The sequence below is a fragment of the Heliangelus exortis genome, chromosome 3 (genome assembly GCF_036169615.1).
Source record: "Heliangelus exortis chromosome 3, bHelExo1.hap1, whole genome shotgun sequence".
In the NCBI taxonomy this organism is placed as follows: domain Eukaryota; kingdom Metazoa; phylum Chordata; class Aves; order Apodiformes; family Trochilidae; genus Heliangelus; species Heliangelus exortis.
In genome coordinates, this window is record NC_092424.1 from 47662239 (window position 1) to 47685416 (window position 23178).

Genomic DNA, 23178 nt, shown 5'->3' on the forward strand with positions numbered 1-23178 from the left:
CTGGGACAACAGTACATAGTGCCAAACCCCAGCAGTATTAAAGGTCAGTAACTCTGTCTTCAGCACAGTTTCCTGGAGAAATTATGTTGATTGACTTCCACATGTCCTGGGTACCTGTGTCCCTCATAAAGCTCACCTGACAGGAGATGTGGCAGGCAACATGCTTCCTACTTCCAGTGTTTCAGGGCACAGGAGGTGACCCAGGCTCCCTTTCAGACACTCGGGCCATAGCATGAAGCTGCAGCCTCCCCAGTGCACTGCAACACACATGCCCCAGTACCCTTGCTCTTCTTACTTCTCCATCTGCTGCTCAGAAGGGCCATCCCTTCCTGCTCTCCTCCTCATGTGAGAAGTGCTGTTGTCACCAGCCTTCCTTCCTGAGCAGTGCCAGCCACCTGCTACAGCCACCAGCATTTCAGATGGCGTCAGATGGCAAGAGCTAGGAATGGATTTAGCTCGATAATTACCCCCTCAGCCTCCCTCTCCAAGCAAAATCTGAGAAGCCACTGGGTTCCCGTCCCGCCGCTGACGCATGCAGCTGGGTCTTCCAGTTTCACAGGGAATTGTGCAAGACATGCTCAGATAAATGGGAGGAGACTGCCCAGGGCCAAGGTCGTCTGCACAGATCCACCACCTGCGACACCAGTGAGCTGGAGGGGTCGCTGCCAAGTTTTACACATAGTGGAGGACTTTGCTAATTTCTCAAAACATTTACATCATCCCAGCTCTGGTTTGCTCAGCTCTGATTCAAGCACCATAGTGCTGGGCTCTTCGTGTGCAGTACCAGTGGACAATCCCTCCTCTGTTCTGCATTGGCCTCTCAGAAAAGCCTGAAATCTGTGGAGCACAGAGACCCTTAGGCATGTCAATGCACAAGTAGGGAGCTCTTACTAGAGCCCATTAGACATTAAAAAAAAAAAAAAAAAAAATTTAAAGGGAATTTTTAGCAGTGATCTTTCACCTGTCACTAGACCAAGCTGAATGGCTTTGTCATGTGTTGCTCCTGTGATGATTTCTGAATAGATTTTCCTCTTCTCCTTCAGGAAAGCTCTGGTGTGTTCACCCAGAACCCTGCTGTAGTCCAGCAGTGAGACTCAGAAGTCCCACAACAGGAGATGATCCAGCAGGCACCCCAGGTTCTGCTTACAAAGCAGTAGGTACTTTTTATCAGTACACATTGCCCCTTTTTTCTCTGCTTCCTTTTGTAGATACTACAGTGAACACCTTTACAGAAGATAGCTAGGACAAGAGAGGAGCCAGTGAGAAACATGCTCCAGTCATACACCTATCAGAGCAATGAACCATTGCAAAACCATTCATTTCCCAACTCCTCATAAATCAGTTCCTTCAGCTATATGATTTAGCTTCTTTAAAGTGCTCAGAACTGACTGCAATACCCTGTGGTTTGGCTGTCACACCTGCTCTGTGATATCTTTATTCAGCAAGGCTGTACATGCCCGCATTTTCCTTCTGCCTCCCCTGCCACACTGCAAATCCACACCAGATCACTGCTTGCCATAGGCCTGGAAGAGCTTCTTCAGTGTCCTGATTTACTTTTTCCCTCCCCATATTTAGTTTTTGTGCCTGAGCATATGTCCTTCCGACCATCATGTAATTCATCCTTTTAACTTTGTCTTCCCAGTCACTTCCACTGTTAATTCAGCCAGACATAAAGTGCCAGAAATTTTAAGATACTTGAAAGAAACAGAAACATTTCTGCACGCATGGACAAAATGAGGCAGTTACAAGAATAAAAGATATCTTTAGTGAGCTCATTAATCTGCACAAATCTGCTTAAATCAAGTCATGATTTTTTAGAGCCTCAACTGAGCGAGAGAAGACTTAAATTAAACATGGGATTTAAATTGTCTTTGCTGGGCATAAAAAGCACTAACCAGACATCTAGCTCCTTTCAGTAGCTGATTTTAAAGCAATTGAGCCAGGACATGCATGGCACAAGCTTCCTTTCTAGATGAAGAATCCAAACCTCGTGTGATGTGATTTATCTGTCAAATGTTGCAAAACTGGGACCAGGACACAAGTGCCACAGGTCACAGCCAGGCGCCCTTTGGCTGAGGTGCACCTGGCCAACAAGGATCCTTCCAGGAGCATCAGTGACACAGGATGGAACCTGCTGCCCCAGCACAGGGGGGCAGAAAGTCCCAGCCTGTCACTACTTGCAGACTGTAACTCTGTGGTTTTCCCACCTTTGGGATCATGGATGGGGAGCACTTCCCAAGCATGCTTTCATCCCTCATCCTTCCCCTGTGCCTAGCAGGTCTCCCCAGGAAAAGAGAGGAAGAAGGTACAGCTGGAGAAGGTGTTTGCCAGAGAACATTGAACCTTTCACTCCCATTTATTGCTGCAACACAAACACTGATTTAATTTTCTCTTAGCTGTACTCAGTTGCTCAGAGCTGTTGGAAAATCACAGTGGCTCTGCTAGATAGAGCAATTGCTGCTATAAATGGACTCTGAGCACAGTCTTATGGACACAACTTACATGCTTTCACCTAGTGCAAGGCTAAAGGGGTGGGGGTGGGGGAAGGAACAAGAAAAGAAAATCTCTGCATTTTTATTTTCAAGCTCAGGGGAATGGCTATCACAGACCACAGACCGCCCAGGTACAAGACCCATGGTCTAAGCCTGCACAATCCCCCAGTAGAGACACCTCAGAGATACCAGCACAACCTTCTCACCATGGCCACCTGCTCCCATTCGTTTCAGAGACAAGCTATGGCTCCTGGGAAGCGTTCATCCTCCTGCCCACACAGCCACTGCCAGCATGGACAAAACTAAGTCATTCCCAAGGACCTGAGTTTGAAACCAGCTCCTCCTGTGTCATTTGCATCTCCCTGAACAGCCTTGATTTTGGTGACTGCACACAAAACCCAGTTTTGAAGCTTTGCTCTAGGGCCAGACAGGTGCTCTGCTTCACTTTCTCCTGAGCATAGACCCTGGCTAAAACTGCTCAGGTTGGATGCAGTGCTCAAGGCACAAAGCTGCTGCTCTGAACAGCCTGAAGACTGTGAGCAGATCCAATGGTCCCAGCTGAATGGAGAAAGGATGGTGAATTGAAAGGTCAGCACAGACACAGCTTTTCAGCTGAGTGTTTGCTCAGGGCTTCACCTGTTTTGCCCTGCTCTGTGTTTTGGAGGGCACAGCTCCAGCGTAAGCACCTAGTTAAAAACTGCAGCAGAAGGCTCATGAGACAGGCAGGAGCCAGAGCACACAGCTGTGCTGCCACATTTTGCAATGCACCTTGATGATTTCCTAGCCAACCCCTCTAAAAACACTTCATATTTTTCGTCCCTGCACTGCTGACAGTTACCACCAGAATGACCTTAAAGCATACACTCCTAGTGTGGAACCCGTGTGCTGGAGCCAGGCCACAGCAAATGCACTGCACAATGACAGATTACACACAATTACACAGAGGATCTCCTAGGAAAGTATCTGAAATGGTCTCCCACAGCCTCCTTAAAAAGCCCCTACATTTGCCAGCACTTACCACTAGCAGTAAAAGCCTGCACTTCTCTGACATTTCGGGAAAGGCTAAATGATAGCTTTGGCCAACAACGTGTGCTTGCTTTTTTTTTTCTTTAGTAAGTATAACCATTTCTGCTGACTTGTGTCAGATCTCAGAAGGGCAGTCTGCTACCAGGTTTTTTCATTACCTGGAGATTTAAATGTTCAGGACTGGCAATGCAGAGAATGGATAATACAGAGTGGCCCAGATCATCAAGTGGTATCCCCTACACTTGGAGTTTATACCACCAAAGTTGCTGGCCCAAAGCTGAGCACCAGAAGCCTCAGCTGTGAGGATTTAACACTAAATTTTAATCTGACAATCCTCCTGTAATAGAGAAATCTCTGTGTAAGCTATTTGGATTTGTGTGGTGTAGGAGAGTGACCCTCCAGACCAACACACTTTTCCCTAAAATTTGATGCTGGCACTTTATCATATTTGTTGTCCCAGTTTGCTTGCAACTTCGAAGGAAACAAATCCAGGAAGGAAAACCAGCCACCAAAGCAAAGACCCTTCCAGCAGCAATCCCATTTTGCCTCCACAATCTCATACTGGGCTGGGAGCCTCTGATTAGAGGACAGGGATTTTCCTTACCTCGCTGACGATGGATGAGTGGGGCTGTTTGTACACCCAGTCATCTTGGCATGCAGTGAGTGGCAGGTTGCCCATGCTGTGATTGATGTAGTGGACGAGAGGGCTGGCACAGCTGACGGAGGTGTCCCACACCACATCCAGCCTCTCACACTCCCCACTGGAGGACCCATTGCCCAGGTGTAGGGGCAGTACCGTGAAGTTTCGTTCCTCTTCTAGTGTCCAGCCACATCTTTCACTTAATTCAGCTGCCCCAGGGATCCTGCACCAGTAGCTGCCCGGTGCCTGCCCAAGGAAAACCACGCTGGCGAAGAGGGAAGAAAAGGTTATGCCTGTCTGGCAAAGGAGGAAAAAGACCCTCTTCTGAAATCTTCCAAATTCCCCGGCTTCCTTCAAAACCTCATCAAAAGATGGCATGATGTGAGGGGGGGGCGGGTCTGTCCACTTGCAGCAGTCCGAGAGACGACAGAGTTTGCTTTCACACTTCTCCACGACTGCTGGCACTCCCTATAAATGTGACCGCCTCGCCTTCCCCTCAGTCCTCTCTTCCCATGTGCGCGCACCCCACACACACACTCCCCAGCGCACAGGCACGCGTGGGTGTGCAACGCCGGTCACACCATCAGCGTTTGAGAGGGGCAAAGCTGCGGGCAGGCGTGCGAGCGCTCCCGGGCACATGTGGGGAGGGGAGCTCGGGGCATGTCAAGTACCGCGGGGCTTACCCGCAGGAGCCGGGGAGGAGTGCGATTTAAAGAGCACAAACATATTGTAAGAGAGGAGGGGCGAGTGTTTCCTATTCATCCCGAATGTTAAACAGATTATGTAATAAGCCCAGTTAACTCCTTCGGGCCGGGGGAGCCACAAATGTCAGCTCCCACCACGGGCTGTGATGCATTAATAGGTGCAAGGGTAAAGCAGAGAGTTAAACGGGAAAGAGCGCCGAAGCTGTTGCAAAAAGCAACCGTGAGTGATGCAGCCTCTCTGCTGGATGGCAGGAGTAGAAAGTTGTTTCAAAGAGAGCTGTAAAGTCTCTCCTTCAGCAAATAGAAGTGGTAATGTTCAATTACTTCTCCAAAGCACTACTTCACCATCTGCACAGATTTAATTTGCAAGGGTCTTTCCTTTATAGAGTGTAAATAAAGCTGAGCTCACAAACTGCATCAGTCCAAGATCCAGAATTATTTTTTTTTAAATTGTATCTACCTGTTAAAAAAGACTGTTGTGCGACCCTGTTCATTTTAATTTCGCATAACCTTCCAAATATTTAAAAGATAAACAACCAGGTTTTGCTCCTCAAAAATTAATGAAAAATAAGTTATTTCATATTTCTGTTTAACTGTTTGTTTGAATGAGGGGAGGAGGGAAAAGGAGGAGCCAGGACTAGGGTGCATTTTTTGTGCATGTGAGCACATCTTGTGCAGAACTCACTGGACCAAATCTGATGTGCAACTGCAGCTGTTTTGCACCTTGTCCCAGAGGTCCATGGCCACTCTCTTCTCTTGCAAAGATCACAGGAGCAACACCCATCAAACATATCTCCTGCAGACCCTTGTCTCTGTTTACCTACAGTTTTGATGATGGGCATCTAGCATTTTGAAGTGCCATTCCTAAAAGTTAGATCCAGACCAAGGAAGGCTTTGATTGCTGTACAGACTATACATCTGGCATGAACTTTGTAACAGACATGAAGACTGATGCTGTGGTGTGAGCTTGGCAAACATTCTTGTTGGTAGCTGTGCTGCTGTGCTTGTATCAGAAAATGCTTTTGGGGGAATTTTTTTTAACTTCTAGTTATGCTGTTTTGCAGTAATCAAGCTTACATCACTTCGTGTTCAGGTCTGTCTTTGAGGAGAGGAGGCAAAGTCTGATGGCTGGTTTCAAAAACAAGAAGAGCTTTTGTCCCAACAGGGCTTACAGGAGGGCCAGTCATGCTGAGATGCCAAAGGTGAGATGGTTTGTTCTGGCAGCTTTCAGAGACCAGGGAGGAGATTGTCTCTACAAGAACCACCATAAAGACAAACGAACAAGGAATGAACCTGATACTTGGCTTGTGTGCTACTCTCACAGCTCTGCTCAAGGGTATGTTAAAACTCCAGTTTTTCTCAAGCCTTACCCCTATTGGGTATTAGCTCAATTTTGAGTCATGAGGGTTAGCACCTTGTAACCCATGAATCAATGTACTTACACGTGCTCAGCATTTTTTACCTGTTTCAGAAACCCATTGCTGCAATTACCAGAGCCACCTTTTAGTTAATCAGTGGAGCTAGACCAGATTCAGAGGAGTAAGAGTTCAATCCACTATTTCAATATTGCTTCTGGAGCTTTCTTTCCCCAAAAGAAAGCATGGTTAGTAAAATTTCACAGAGTAGGTTGGCAAAATTTCACCCATCTCACGCATTGTGCTCTTGTCAGGCACAGTATTTTCATTTCAGTCTTCCAGATCAGAAGCCAGAACACCTTGCAGCTGAAAGAGAGATCAGCACTAATGTCACAGCAGTGGACGTCTGAGAGCCTTCCTAACATTTCTTGCTGTTATACTGCTGGTCATACAGCTGAAGATTCATTCAATAAAATCAGTTCAACTGTGGCATAGACGATGTCAAAGCAGTCTTAGTTCCTTAGTGTTCACCCATGTTTTCATTTCTCTGTTAAAAAGTGTCTTATTGATATTTGCCACTACATCAGTGAGCTACAAGACACCAGTTTGTCAAAGAAATCTAAATTATCCCAGTAACAGATGAATGAGAGTGCACTAGTGCATTTATTTTACAGCAAGCAATTCCCAGCTTCCCTGAGGTTTTCCTGGAAATTCAGCTCCATATGCTGGGAGAGCTGAACACATTTAAGAACAGGAAGATGATGGGTTTGTATACAAAAACTGCAACTGTAACCTCTTGAAAGAATGCTTTTAAATATTTGAGGACAGATCTCAGGGTGCAACCAGCATTTTAAACATTTTATCCTATAGATACAGTAAAAAAAAAAGAAAAAAAAAATATGCTCTTTGACACTGGGAAGGAAGCAAGGGAAGAAGGACCCAGGGAAAATGGTGAAGAAGAAAGAATTACAAAGAGATGCAGAGGAGTGAACAGAAAGAGGGAGGGAAAAGAGTGGGAAGGCAGCAAGCCAGGGAAACAGCAGAGGCAGAAGTGGTGATGAAAAGGAAGAAGAGGAGAAAGAAGTACAACTAAATTGAAATCATGAGCATCCTCAGCTGGAGCTCTGTTTAGAAGCTGAAATGTCACAGCTATTTTGGAAAGAGAATGAAAACTATTTAGTCTAGAGGAGAAGGCACAGACAATCCCTGTACGCTCATGGTGTTACACTAACATTCACGGATGTCTGGGTGACAGCATGAGACATTGGGATCAATAGCTACTCTGACTGAATCCTGCAAAATAACTTTATTCTAATGCTCTGGATACCTTTTGCCAGTGCTTCAGACGAACACTTAAAAACCTCCAAGTTCTTTTTTGAGACACTTGGGGCAGTGACACACTATATAAGAGTTTGAAGGCACTATGTAATGGCACCATCCTATATAACAGCACCAATTACAGCACCACTTCCATGGAAACAAGCTTGGGAAGCAATTATCCACCCTGGCTATTGTCTCACTGCTTGATGCAGCTTCACATTGCACCAAATATTCAGTCCCCAGACAACTCTGCTATGGACTGGACAATTCTAAGCAGAAGGGGTGCAAACTAGTCAGCATCACAACATCCTAGGATCAGGAGATTGCCTACACCAGTCCTGACCTCTCCATGACAACAGAAAGAGCAGGAATCTCCACAGCCTTGCATCTGGGGATCTCTACCTCCTCTCAACCATGACCCAGTGGCAGGGACTGCCACAAAGAACCAGGCAGTAGTAGCTCGAAGTACATTGTACAGATCTTAGTGGCAAAACTCAGTTCATGGCAGAAGATGGCAGGGTCCTTTGTCATTCTGCACCACTCCCTTCACCTGGGACATACTTTCCAGCTGCATCCTGAGGGTTTGCTTCTCCTGTGCAAAAATCATGGCTCTTCCATGCTGAAGAGCAGAAGCCTGACTCCAGACCCAGAAATACTTCATATTCATGGGGCTCACAGTGTTACAGCATAGCTGGTTAAGAAGCCAGGCTGGAACGGACACGGGAGCTCAGTTTTGGAAATCAAATAAATAGGGAATATTTTAAGATCAGAGTGAGACCTCTTTGTGGAGCAATTAGAGATGTTTACGCTCCCCTCTCCCACACATGGAACAATCACATTCCAAGTCAGGACACTAAATCACATACAGCTTTTTCTCTGACAGTTTTTGTGTTTTGGGTTTTGTTGCTGTTGTTTTTTCCCTTTTGCTTTTTTAATCTTTCTTCTTCCTCCAGTCACCCACTTACATCTTTTTCATTTATATTCCTTTTTTTTTTTTTTTTTTTCACCAGATTTCCTTATCTTCTTTCCAAAAGGTGGCAAATCTACTCAATGGAGTATATTCTTTTCCCAGGCCTTCAGATCAACTTCATGAGCTACAGGCTAACTTTGAGACATGGGAAAAGTCAGTTACGACCAACAGGGTTTCCATCTTTTGGCAATTCATGAAAGTAATGCAGAATGCACTATAGCCCCCACCCTCACTATTTCCATGGCCTTTAGGCTATTTTTATCCCCTTGGTTCCAAGAACAAATATAAATAAATGTAGTTCTAGGAGCTGTAGAATACAACAACCAGGAGCATCTGTAGTCAACACTAGGACAGCAGCTGAAACAGCAAGACTAAAATGGGGCCATGGGGAGAGAAGGGAAAATCCAAACAAGGAAGAAAAAAAAAAAATCAGAGAGTGAAAAGAAAGCAAAATAGCAGCAAATAGGCTTCTGTTTCTCTCCTCACAGGAGAGAGAAAAAAAGCCAAACCATACCAGTAATGATTGCAGCTGAGACAAGCCCATATCTCTGACGTTTTGAGCAGATGAAGGGAAAAAAGTTACAGTACAGAAAGAAGCCATCCTCTGCCTGCAGCCTGTGCTCATTCTCACACACTCAGCTTTTCCTCCTGCTGTCCTGGTGCAGAGGGTGGGGGGCACATGGCATTTAGGTGCTCATAGCCCCTGGGGCTCCTGCAGGCTCATTCCCACAGCAGCCACCAGTAAGGATTACCTTTCTTCCATACCTCTCCTTGCACGGGATCATAGAATCATAGAATCATAGAATTGGCTGGGTTGGAAGGGACCTCAGAGATCATCAAGTCCAACCCTTGATCCACTACCACTGCAGTTACCAGACCATGGCACTGGGTGCCACATCCAGTCTCTTTTTAAATATCTTCCAGGGACAGAGAATCCACCACTTCCCAGGGCAGCCCATTCCAATGCTTGATCACCCTCTCAGTAAAGAAATTCTTTCTAATGTCCAACCTAAACCTCCCCTGGCACAACTTGAGACCGTGCCCTTTTGTCTTGCTGAGAGTTGCCTGGGAAAAGAGACCAACCCCCCCCTGGCTACACCCTCCTTTCAGGGAGTTGTAGAGAGTGATGAGGTCTCCCCTGAGCCTCCTCTTCTCCAGCCTGAACAGCCCCAGCTCCCTCAGCCTCTCCTCATAGGATCTGTGCTCGAGTCCCTTCACCAGCCCAGTTGCCCTCCTTTGGACCTGCTCTAGGACCTCGATATCCTTCCTGAACTGAGGGGCCCAGAACTGGACACAGGACTCAAGGTGTGGCCTCACCAGCGCTGAGTACAGGGGTCTTTCCGGGTGCGAGGTGTCCCCCCGCCACAAGGCAAATGGGATCTTGGTGGGTCTGTGTTTTCTTACTCTGACTCAGTGCTGTTTAACCACCATGACATATGCACACTGTTCCTCTTTGCCTGCTGGAGAAGATCAGGTGCCACACATCTGAGTGCCCACAGGTAACCTGTGTCTCGTCCCCACTGACTTTAATTCTGCTTAGGGAAAGCAGCAGAAACCTGTGGCTCTCCAAGTACATCTGGGAACACCTGCATGTCAGGGTTTCAGTTTAGTACCTGAGGCAGGCCAAGGAACCAAAAGGGCTCATCAGCTTTTTCAAAGCAAGATGAAGGAAAGACAGCCAGAGGAAAACACACACATTTTTTTACTCCACATGTGGCTTCCTTCATCCTTTTCCTCTTCACCCGGTCACTCTGGAGGCCATCAAGAGGCTGCACCGGGCTCTGCCTTCCTGTTCAGATAAATATGCCATCATCCCACAGCATGTTTGCCAGGACCCTTGCTAATGACTTAGAATAACCATGCATTTCAGCCATGAGATAAGACAAGCTGAGTTCATCAAAGGCATCAAAAATATCCAGAGATGGATGTAAAGGCCTAATAAAACAAAAGCATCATCCATCTATTCCTCCTTCCCTGTGTTATTGAACAGCTGTGAATCACAAGTTTGCTTTTTCAATCAGCTGCACCTACCACAAGTCCTGCCTGGAACAGATGAGGGAAATCACACCAGCTTTGTTCATGGTTTGTCACAGTTGTTCATCTCTCCCCTGTGACTCTGTTTCCATCAAGCTGGAAGCAAACATTTCTTAATACTAGGAAAAGGGCTTTGTGTGAAAGTTTCCAGTGCTTTTTTGTGAGACTAAAGGTGAAACTTTAAAATCACTTTAAAATCACTGCAATGAAGACTTGGAGAGATGCCACTCACTAGCTGTCTGATTCTCTCTGCTTCTGAAGTGTAACTTTCATTAAAAACAAAAACAAAAAACACAACCCCACCACAACCTCCTTGCAGAATTTCTAACACTCATCTTTTTTGTCTACTTTCACACTATTTCTCAGTTTGCTGGTATATCAAATGTTCCCAACAAGCATCTTTTGCAGCCTCTCTATTGCATAATTTTTATTTCTGAGATCTGAGGAACTTGGAAGACTACTAAGCTGGTCAGTGTAACAAAAAGGCTACCATTCATTTGTATGGAAAGAAGGCAATAGAGTAATTTCTGTACATTTTCTGGACAGCTTTGGGGAAAAGCAGCATGGCTTGGTACAGAAGTAAATTTAGTTTCTAAATACCCAACAAGCCTGAATATCTAGCTGTTCAAACTCCCCATGGGAGAGTCAATATACATTTCATATTTATGTGAAAAATTATTTAGCCTCAGCAAATTCCTGTTTCTGGCTTTCCAAGGTAATGACAACTTTTGATACTGTGAAAATAAATTTTAAAAAAAGCTGCAGGACCTGCATAAATTCAGAGCCACAGCAGAGACCCAGTACATTCCAAATGCACCAGCAAAAGTTCAAGTCATCCTGGAAGGATGGATGCGAACTTCTAATTCCTCAGCACCTTTGTCTAATCTCCCTGTAGTGTTTTTGGAAACCCTTAGTGGTAACAAACTATTTATAGCTAACTCTGTTTTTGTAGTTTATCTCAGCAATAACATTGTGTCCTTTGTCCTAACTGCACAATAACAACCCAAAGGAATTCTTTACAGCTGGATTCTCACCTCTCGCTTGATTAACATGTTTTATTAATAGGGAGAGAGGTGGGGCCACTTTCAACAGGCTGCCTAGCTGGGCACACACACTCACTGCTCATAATCCAGCACCTAGCATACTACTTAAAATGGACATTTTTGGATATATGGACCTACCACATTGCTCAGGACTTTCAGTTATTTTATGCTTCTATGCTTTTAAGTGTCAGTATGTTTATTACACAGGATCTGCAGTATTTTTCCCTTCCCTAGTAAGTGCTTCAGAGTGTATTTAAGAAATAGAAAAATGTAAGTATCTTGTGTAGAGACACAAAGGAAGAATTATTCAAGAAACATTCAAAAAAAGGCATTGTTTACATTGGTCTGAGATCCCAAAATCCTGGAGAACCAGATGAGCTTAAACAAAGCACAGCTCATGCTGAGTGTTTCTGAAGAGGCTACACCATTTTTATCCATTTTCCCATAAAACAGTCCTGCAGTAACTGGATGGAAAATCTAAGATCTGCACCTTTGGAAGCTAAATCAGACAAAATAATGCAGATGGCAGAGTGAGTTCCTCAGACAGTAGCTGTATTTCTAGGCTGAGCTTTCAGTTGTCAAGGTCCACAGACCACACCTGTGCCTTAACAGAAGCTCCTATGTAAGAGGAGTGCTGTGATCAGGAAACTTGGACAGGTGGACTGTGGCAGTGTCACCACAGTGCAAGGTATAGCAACAGGTGGAAAGCCCTGGGCACCAGGGACTGGAAGGCATTGTTATCCAAATAATGTTCCTTCTGCTGTGAGCTTGGTCCTCTTGACACCCAGCCCCAGCAGAAGTTGTGCTACCCTTGACTAAGCCTTTGTATCCATGCATTAACCAAGACCTGGGGCTACTGAATGGTGGAGGGACATCATCAGCTACAGAAAAGGGGTGCGACCACAGCTTCCCCCCAGCTCCAAGCTGGCCAGCTGCAGTGGAATAGGGAACTGAGGAGGTCTTGGAAAGCCTGAGGCTGTGCCATCCACTGCCATGGAAAGGTGCTCTTCCCTGGGGGCAGGCCCACTGCCACAATTTCCAGGGCAGTCAGTACTTCCAGTCCCACCTGTCTGGTCCTCCATGCTAACACGAGGAATATAATCACCTCCAGTGAACAAGCTGTTACTGGAGCTGAACTTCCAGCTCCTTGAAACTTAGATTTAGGACACTAATGTAAAGATGAGCTTTATTTAGAGGATTAGTTCATATGGTATTTTTAGCAAAATGATAGCTGAATAAAAGCAAAAGGGATTTACTTTGGGTTTGTTTAATAAACGAAAACAGCAATGTTACCATATCATTTCCACATATGTATCAGCAGAGCTTCTGGCACCATCCCTATCCCTCAAATACCTGCCCTCCTCCTGTGCCGTGTACAATAACAGGAGCCAAGGAGACGTTCATGCTCCTGCACAGCAAGCAGGCAGAAGCATGGACCTCATCCTCTCCTCATCTTCAGCACAGCTGTGGGCCTCACCTCCTTTCCATGGGGGCAAGGAGTAGTGTAGCCCATCCCATCCATGCTGCCAGGCTAACACAACAGGGGTGAAGAGTGAAGCATGTGTCAGACTGATTTGTATACCCAAGAAAGGCTGTCTGTCACATACCTCATGCTTTACAGGTCCTGGCTTCCACCCTCCCAGCCTTCACCCCAGGTTGGTTGGATCTTAAAGGTATCTTCACCAACTTCCATCCTCTTCACAATAGTTTTCCCAAGGGATAGCTGACAATTTCGTACCAGACAGAAGAGGCTTGGCAGAACTAACATGGAAAAAACTTTTTCTCTCTCTCCTCCTTCCTTTTAGTAATATGCTGCAAATGACAACTTATGCTAAAGTACAAGGAATATCTCATTCACATTTTTCTGGTGACAGCTGTTGCTCAGAAGGATAGCACTAGCTAAGCACTATGTCAGCATTTGGCAAGGAAGCTTCTTGTTTATCCTCTGGAAACCCATGGTCTTTTCAGCTAATCCTTTGCTGATTTTTCTGTGTTCAGGGGAATTTTCTCCCTTGGCTTTCCCATCACATCCTGTATTGTTCTTATTTTGTTCTGCTCCACCTCAATTTTCCCTTCTCTGAGGATGATCCTTTCAGGCAAGTCCAGTCTTCTCATGGACAAATCAGTATGTATAATATGAGAAATCCCTCCTCCTATTACTCTCCTTTTCCATAAAGCCATCAGTCAAGAGGGTAAGACTGGCCTTGTGACCTACATAAGGAAGCCTAGGACCTTGCTACCACAGCCCCAGCTGTGATCCTTGCTAGTTCATACTCTGCCAGGATTTTTTAAAAATTCATTGACTCAGGCCATGGGCAGACTTCTGTGTACAGAGGCTGCAGAATTTTTGCCAGAAGGGGGTTAAAGCACATTCTTAAGGCAGAATGTCTTAAGACATTCAAGAGGCAGTGGGCATAAACTGAAATACAGGATGTTCCCTCTGAACATCAGGAAAAATTTTTTTACTGTGAGGGTGACTGAGTTCTGGCACAGGGTGCCCAGAAAGGTTGTGGAGTCTCTATCCTTGGATATATCCAAAATCTGTCATAGGTGGCCCTGCTTGAGCACGAAGGGTTGTAACAAAGACCTCCAAGTAACTAAGATGTGCCTGTGGTGATTCTGTGTTTCATTTTTCCCTATGAATCTCCAAGCAACCACAGCCTACCTTACTCATGCTAAGCTATTCCCCACACTGCTGCTGGGAAACAAGGTCATCCTGAATTTGTGTAACTTCAGCTCTGCTTTCTTATGCCTTTGTTAGAAAATACTGTGTGTGTGTACAAAAAACAAAACAAAATAAAACAAAATGAAACTACCAGTGCCAAATAACAGAATTATTCCTGTCAGCTCCATGTTGTGATGGTACCAAACCAGTATTGTTTGGCAGACCTTGGGTCTTACTCCCACATTGCCCATAGAGATGGTTTCTCTAACCACACCTGGGCTAGACTAACCTGCCCTCACCTCCAAGCTGTCACAGCTGGCTTGGTCTACTGAGGAATGAAGGCAAAAGGCCAATCCTGACCTATACCTACACAAAAAAAAAAAAAACCACAAAAAAAAAAATGTGGGAGATTAAAAGGTGACAACATGAGAAATGGTAGAAAAGAGAAGCATTAAGTATGTGACAAAAGGGAAAGAGTGGCTTAAAGGAATTGCTGATGCAGGTGCAAAATAGGGAGGCTATACCCCATGCTGTCATACCACGGATACCAGATACTACTGCAAAACCAGTAAAACTGGGGGCAGGGAGTTAAGGGCAGTCTGTCTGGGAGGGGATGAGGATGGTCATAGGAAAGAGCTTGGGAGAACAGCACTGTCTGCACACTGGTTTGCTCTGGTGTGAGCTGGCTGGCTCAACTCACCCTCACCAGACCACCTCATCTTCTTCTCACCTCAGGCTGGTATTTGCTGCTGCCTCTGTCTCTCTGCCTGCCTGCAGGTGGGTTTGGCCATCAGATGCTTTCTTGAGAGGGAAGAGCCACTTGTGAAGCAATGATCTGCTTCAAGCTCTGTGAACCCATGTGAAGAGGCAAAACAGAAAAATGTGCAAAGCAGGCACAAAAGGAAAGGAGAGGGAATGGGTTATCTGGCACAGTGACTGAGCAGGGCCAATCTGCTCAATCCCTACCCAGGGAGAGCTGCTGAGTTTCTTTGGTGGCCCCGCAGATTTGCTGATTCCAAGGAGAAATGGAAGAGTTGGGATAAGTCAAGGGGCAGGGGCATGGGAGCAAATAGTTATTTCCTCACCAAAGAGCTGGAGAGGACAAGGGACTCCTAGTGGGCTAAGTGCAGGGTATGTCCTTTTCCCTGGGTCCTCTCTGGGAACAGTTCAGGAGACAGCTCTGACTGTCAGTGTTGTGGTGCCAAGCCATAACTTCAGGGCAGAAAAAGTATTTTTTTAACCAAAGCAATAAATGTCCACACAGAGTCTCTCCAGCACTGTCACTGAAGGTAGTATTGCAGAAGAGGTTGACCTCCTGTGCAGGGAAAAAATGACATCAGAGGGGCAGCACAGAAGCTGGTGTCCCAGGTAGCACCCAGCATCTTACTGTCTGCTGCTGTGGTGTCCATGACAGGGTGGCTGAGGTCAGGTGTCCAGCTGATGCTCTCCTGGTGGAAGTGGGTTCTACTTTCCTACTCTTTTTTTTTTTTTTTTTTCATAGGAATAGACTAACACTCTGTGTGTATACATGTGTGTGTGTGTGCATGAGCCTTGGGCTGAGGCTACCTGAGGTTCAGTGATTCCACCCCACTGGCTGAGAGTAGCAGCAGATTGTGGCCTGGATAGGTCATGGAAAGGTGGCTCAGGCTGCTCCCACAGGGCCTGACAAAGGCAAAGGTGCCTGGCTAGAAAAATTCAATCATGAGGAATGTTTGCAGAAGAAGCAGGAATGCAAGGCACTGAGCTTAAGCAGGGACATGAGACATGGCCAGTGTGACCCTAGAGCCAAGGAGCAACATGAGGACATTCAGGGATGGCCAGGAAGACCTGTGAGGGGTCCTGCACACAGGGGCATCAACTCAGCTGCCACCAAATCACATCTTTGTAGCAGCAAAACCTTCACCACCTCACACTCTGAACTCACAGTGACCTGTGAGGGTAAGAGCAGGGGTTTGCATCACTGAATGTCACTGGTGCTGTGGACACCTCCTGGGCACAGGCTCCTGCCAGACGCCATGCCATGGGTGCAGGGAGGTTGTATCCTCAGAAGGGGACCAAAAGTGGTCACAGGGCTGAAGGGAAGAACAACTTCTTGTCCAGTGGATGTCACACTCAAGTACAGATTGGCAGTGCTGAAAAATCAGCACTGTTAATGCTGAATGAATACTGCCACCACCTCTATGGGGCACGCATGGGGACAGGATGTTCCTGTGCCCTCACACACAACTGCATCATGGATTACTCCTGGCACCTGCTTACAGAAACTTAACTCATTTTTTTGGAGCTTATGAAACTATTCAGATGTTTATCACCTTCTCAGTGCTATGCAAAAGCTTTATTTAGCAGATCTAGAGGATATTTTCATAAGGTTATTTTTTTCAGTGTTCACTGAGCCTGGAAACCTAAAAATAACAACAGCACAGACAGAAGTTTAAAGAAAGATCTTGCATGCTATTGTCTAACTGGAGAGTTTTCTCTTAACATTTACCCCATGTAACTATCTAAGAGCACACACAAAAGTGTTACAAGATGTTCTTGATAAGATCAGAATTTGGGAGTCTGTAGTGCATTTGTTCCCTGCTTGGTAACTGTCAGATTGGGCACTGCTTTGCAGTCTGCCAGCATCACAGATCAGCCCAGCAGAGCACCTGTATCTGAACCACTGCAGGATGCATCTGCTGCAGGAACAGCCTGGGAAGGAGTCTCTGCTGAGGTCTACACAGGAGAATCCATGCACTACCAGCACCAGTGGCAGGCATGGAGGCTTTGATCAGTGTGGCTGTAAGACTCCTAGTGCTGGATAAAAATGATGCAGAACACTGTACTCACGTAAATGTGCTCTAGGGATGATGGTTTGCCTAGAAAGTATCGAAGACACCTTCTAGCAATTCCTGCCCTGGGTGAGGTCCATCACTGTATGTTGGCTTGGATATCACCTGTCATCCTGGGGCTGGCCTTGAACACTGATGTGAAAGAATGAAATTGGCATAGACCTTATGTCATGTGCACTAATTCAACAGAAACATGTTTGCCTCCAGGAGATTCAGGTCAGCTTTGTGTGCTGTGTGACATGGGAGCCAACACTGGTGTTACTGGTGCGGGACAGCTCTGCTGGAGCTCATGAACCCTGAGGTCAGGTGGAAAACCTGAGATCACCGCATCTTCTGTTGCAACTCAGGGGCAGATGTAGTTAAATATTAACATTACTTTGATGTAGCTATGGCCTGGCTACAAAATATATGTAACAGCACATAATTTATCACATATATGACTAAGAAGAGTCACTCACCTGGGTGGTCCCCATAGGTATGACCCCACCCATTTCCAATATTAGGGTCTCATGGAGACATTTAATGATGATTTAGGCTCATAATTTCCAATTCATAGGTCACTTAATCTTGTATTTTTGGGACTAGCCCAATAATTCAGAAGCTACTTGGAAGCTTTTGTACTCAATGGACATCTTGCTCATAAGAGAGGAAGGACATACATTTTACAAAGTCACTCAGTCCAAAACACCTCCCTGGAGAAGAGCTTGTTCACTGTAAATCTATGCCACAATCTCTGCAACCTCAGTCTCAGAAGGGCAGAATGGGACAAGTGCTGTTTGCACGTCTGGCCACACACTTAGGGGCAGCTGTTTGTCCATCACCTGCTGAGCAACACAAGCCCACCCCTGCACACTCACCATCCCACACACAGACACACAGGGACACGATGCTGTTCCCATGCATGAATCTGTGGCTACTTCTGTGAATGCTTCCTCCACTTTGTTCTTGTTTCTATCTTCGAGTTAGAGGCTAAGCTTCCATAGGCACTTAATTAACATGGTTGGTTTCAGTCCACTGAGACGGGCTCTTCTGCAGAAAGCTCATCTGCCTTTGTTTAGCTGATTTCTCCCCACTCAAGAGTGGACCTGCACCAATCCATCAGTTCTCCTGTGATGGATTTATGGTTTATCCATACAAAGAGCCAAGTTCAACAGTCTTGTTCCACCCTCTCTCTTAAATATAAAATGGGTAGGCTTTCTCGTGGCTGTTTCATTTAAAAAACTGCTGCCCTAACAGGGTTACTAATGGCATCCATCACCGCTTCATTGCTTCTTTCACCACCAATATCCACCCACTGCCTTGTTTCTAACACTGGAAGCAGCTATTGAGGCACTTACTGCAGCAGGGAGGGCAGCACTGAAGCCTGCTGGGAAGCACAGGACAATTTGGCACTGCAGAGGAGGACCAGAAAACATCTGCCTCTCTTTCCTAAATCCTCCAGAATATGTTTGGTTTCAACCTTGCCTGTTGCCAGTTGCCTTTCCCTTGAATCTGACTCCCCTTAGTTTTCCAGCCAGCCTCTCTTAGTCTGGTTAGTCCTACTGAAATGTCAGCAGTCCTGGTGATAAAGTGAGGCAGGGCTTTCTGCTTTCATTATGGGTCTGTAGCATTCAGCCTCAGTTCTCTACCAAAAGCTATCTGATTGTCCATGAATATTGGGCCTGTATGTTATCTTTGGACTTAAAACTACTGATGGCTTCTTGCCATTGCTCCTTGGTGACTTTTTTTTATCCTTGCATACCCTGAGATGTTGTGTTTGCATTATCTCATTTGTGGCTGCAACTGGATTTGTGCCATCAGTATGTTTCATTATCTCCCAGAAGTGTAGATGGATGCCCAAATGTTCATAAAAACAAATTACCAAAATCCAAAATAATTTGCAACACAAGCTAAGATATGGAAATAAAACTTAGGAGGAGAGGTTTCAGCTTCTCCGGAACAGAAGACTTAAGAGTACCTACTGTAACAAATAGTGTTGGATACCTCATCCTCTACTGAGGCAGCACCTGGACACCTCAGCACATGGACAGTGTCAGAGGAAGCAGATCTGAGCATGGAAGCCCACAAGCAAGAGTGCCATTTCTCAGCTACAAATGGGCTGCTTTTACAAGCAATTTGAACAGAAGCAATAGATTCATCCCTGGCTGAGCAGAAAGCCCTTTTAAAAGCATAAATATCAGGACTATGAACAATTGTGTAAACAAACACTGGCAAACTGCATAACAGCTATGTGCATGTGATACTTCCCAGAGATTCAAGCTTGCAGAATATATTTGGACCTCTTTTACATCCAGAAAAAATGCACTCAAATTCAGAGGCAAAAAGTCTTTCACTAAATCTGTTGCACTGATTGATCCTCCAATGCTATTTGTCTAGGTCAGTTTTAACTGGTTCACACTCTTTTTAATACATGCTGTGTGTCTGATTCCAGACATTCAGTCATGTGAAAAGCAAATTATAAATATGCCATAGGAAATGAGTGTCTTTATACAGAAGTGCTAAAAGGGTTCTTTAGCTGAGGCCTCTAAAGGAAATCCAAGAATAATCTGAAGTCTTCTGGCACAGTGCACGTGGGGGATTCTGTAATTGCCTGTGTTGTTAGACCACATTCACAGTAGGAATTCCAACAGCTGCATGGTGACACACAAGGAGCAGGCCTGCCAGAAATTCAGAAAATCATAGAATCACAGAATGGTTTGGTTTAGAAAGGACCATAAGGAGCACCTAGTTCCAACCTCCCTGCCATGGGCAGGGACACCTCCCACCAGACCAGGTTGCTCCAAGCTCCATCCAACCTGGCCTTGAACACTTCCAGGGAGGGGGCAGCCACAACTTCCCTGGGCACCCTGTGCCAGTGTCTCACCCTCACACAGTAAAGAGTTTATTCCTAATGTGTAACCTGAATCTACCTTCTTCTAGTTTAAAGGTATTACTCCCCTAAACAATATCTCACAGTGTTACACCATTTGAGACAACCCAGCACAGCAGGTCCCTGCCTCAAGCATTTGGGATTTCAGGAGGAAACAGGCCAAGGACAACAGCTGCAGGAGGAGTCAGAGGGGCCCACTGCAGGCTGAAGCAGGGCAAAGAGGTGAGTCTGGGGTCTTTGAAGAGGACAAAATGATGTTGAGTGACAAGAGAAGTCTCTCCCCATGCCCTTTTGTTTCTTTCCTTCTTCTCAGGTTCAGAAGAGACTTTGTCCCACAGTCTTGTCTGACAAGAGAGAGTCACCCTCTCTTCCACGCAGTCACCTATCTCTCAGCAAAGTATCCCCATTTCTCCTTCTCAGTGCAACCCCACTGGGTAGCTGCTGTCCCCACTGTGTCAAAGTGGAAAAAGGCACAGGCTGGAAGAGATCTGGGGACTCCTGACAATTAAAACAGTGGTGAGATGTGCTGCTCCTTCATCACCTTTGCTCTCCTCTCAAGTGGGAAAGGGGCATGCCCCAGTCTGACCCCTGCAGACAGGGCAGCCTTACTCCCTGCTACCACTTTTGTCCTTGCTCTGAGGAGGGATGAGGTGTTGGAGGTGGCTTCAATCCTTACCTCATGCTGTGCTGCTGTGACATGCTGTCTCAGCACAGCATTAAGTACCTGATTAATATGTGCAATCGAGGAATTCATTAAGCAATCAAACACCCAAGACCATACAGCACAATTAAATGCTCACAATTAACTATGTATTTAAATCTTGCTGAACAGGGCCAAATCTCAGCCTTTGTAGAAATGCCAGTGTCTTTTGGCTGCCCTGACAGCAAACCTGCTTGCTACTTGCCAGTTTGCTTTTTCCTATGTTTTCTTCCCTTCCAAAATCACAGGCTTCCTTTGAGCTTAAGCACAGCCTACTTAACTCATTGCTTCCCTATTATTCAAGGCATGAAGCAGCTCCTGCTCCTGCAGCACTGCCTGTTCAAAAGCAGCATCTGTAAGTGGGACAGAAGGAATCAAAATGTTTAAACCACCCCCAATGTCACTGTGCCCAGGCTGAGAACAGTAAAATAGACACTGTCTCAGCCCTGGAAAGGTACAGGTGCAGCTACCCAGTATGTTGTCTCTGACAGCAAAACCTACCTGGGCCACCAGCAGAAACATATTATGTTGCATCCTATGTCCTCAGGTTCACTCCATCCTCACTTGATAACAAGTCCTTCATGTAGGATCTGGCCTTGTAATACTTGTAATTTTTGGACGGCTCATCTCGTGTTGAGTTCTGGTAACCTTACAGCAGCTATCAGCCGGTGACCAGTGCAAAAGAAATAACACAGCTAGGCCTTTGCAAGTCTTGGGGATGGGGCCTGTTCTTTCTAGCCATACACAGCTGCTCACCAGAAAGCTGAAGCCCTGGGACCTGTGTGCTTCCCAACTCCATCAGTGACCGTGACAGTGAACTGGGTTGAGACACGGGGTTCATAGAATCAGAGAATGGTTTGGAAGGGACCTTAAGGATCATCAAGTCCTAACCTCCCCTTCTATGAACAGGGACACCTCACACCAGACCAGGTTGCACAAAACCCCATCCAACCTGGCCTTGAACACTTCCAGGGAGGTGACATCCGTAACTTCTCTGCTATAGTGTCTCACCACCTTCACAGTAAAGAATTTCTTCCTTATGCCTAATCAAAATTTACCCTCTTTCATCTTGATACTTTGCCCTCATCCCATCACTACATGCCCCTGTAAAAAAGTCCCTCCTCAGGTTTTCTGTAAGCCCCTCCAAGTACTGGAAGGCCACTGTAAGGTCTCCCTGGAGCCTTCTCTTCTCCAGGATGAAAAACCCCAACTCTCTCATCCTGTCTTCATAGGAAAGATGCTCCAGTTCTCTGATCATCTTAGTGGTCCTTCTCCGGACTTCTTCCAGTATCTGCTGACTACTCGTTCTGTGCCTGTGCTGAATCACCCAAAGAGCTAGGTAGACTTGTCTGGACAGATTCAGCTCTTTGGATGGTTGTAGTCACCCCCTCAAGGCTGCTCTGGGAGGAGTTTTGTGAAGTGAATGGGTGGAGAAACTTGAGAAAAAGCTCTCATCTGCTCATCTGTAACAAAACCTGTGTATTTTTCCTGAAGTGCTTAGCACACTCCAGACTCTAGGCTGGTAGTTACAGAGCTGCCTGGACTCCTTTGCTCCTCTTGGTAGCCTGTTATAAATGCTCTGTTTGATAACAATGGCTGTGCAAACCCCAGTCACATTGTGGAGTGACCTTGCCATCTCCTTGGGAGATGAAAGAAAAGCAGCAGGACCCTGGCACAAGTTTACAGCAAGCAAAGCTGCCTGAGTGCCAATTCACTTTCCCCAGGAAGCTTGGGCATCCCTCACCCTGGCCTCATACAGCTCCTCATACAGGGCTCAGGCAGCTCATGGACTCAACTACCAGTCTCACAGAGGTTCAGCAGTGCTCCCATCCTTGGCAAAAGCCATGCCACCTTGCAACTGCAGAAACTAAATAGTCAGAGAACAAATTTCAGCAACATGTCATGCTCTATGCCACAGCAAAAGCCCAGGATTGAGGAGACATTTCTAGGTTGCACAATACTAAACGGTAATTAGCGTTCAATAAGGAAATGAGCTCAAGCTGTGACATTTGGATCTAAACACAAATTATCAAAAACTAGAGGGTTTTTGCCAAATATAGTGTGATTATCATCTGAGAAAAATGTGTTAGTCATATGTGAGCCAACCATGAAGTACACTTTGTTTGTCTCAGTTATAAAATACATTCTCAGGGTGCAAATAAATATCAAGTGCAAACACATGTTGTTTTCAATAACTCAAAACCAAGGTGTGTAGGCTCCCTCTATAGTCAGCTCTCAGATATGTAGCTCTCAGAGCTCTCCCAGGACACAAAGCACTGCTGTATCACAGGCTCTTTAGCAGTTCAAATTTGCTTTAATATTTTTTGACAGGCACCTTTGTCCCAGCAGGATCCACACAAGATGGGGTGTTGGCTAGCCACCTGCAGCCAACCCCATCGTGTGCTCAGCACTTTGGGCCCTGGTTAATTTGTCAGCAATGTCCCCACGTGCCAGCACCTTTTCAATATTAGCTGTGTACTGTGTGGTGTTCCAAATGCATTTAACAGCTCTGAGTGCACAGATCTGCTA

General features: G+C 45.8%; 1 protein-coding gene across 2 annotated transcripts in view; it reads right to left on the reverse strand.

Annotated features, from left to right (window-relative positions):
• The window catches only part of SLC22A3 (solute carrier family 22 member 3), a 39638-nt gene extending 26427 nt beyond the window's left edge, over positions 1-13211 (reverse strand). The window contains exons 1-2 of one of the 2 annotated variants that reach the window (XM_071740480.1): positions 13192-13211; positions 4123-4423 (exon numbers count right to left, since the gene is read on the reverse strand). In XM_071740480.1, coding sequence (XP_071596581.1) covers positions 4123-4423; positions 13192-13196 — 306 coding nt within the window. In that variant the 5' untranslated portion in view covers positions 13197-13211. Of the gene's footprint in view, positions 1-4122; positions 4836-13191 lie in introns of those variants that run through there. The other variant, XM_071740479.1, reaches the window with a different exon arrangement.
• Between the last annotated feature and the right edge of the window lie 9967 nt (positions 13212-23178).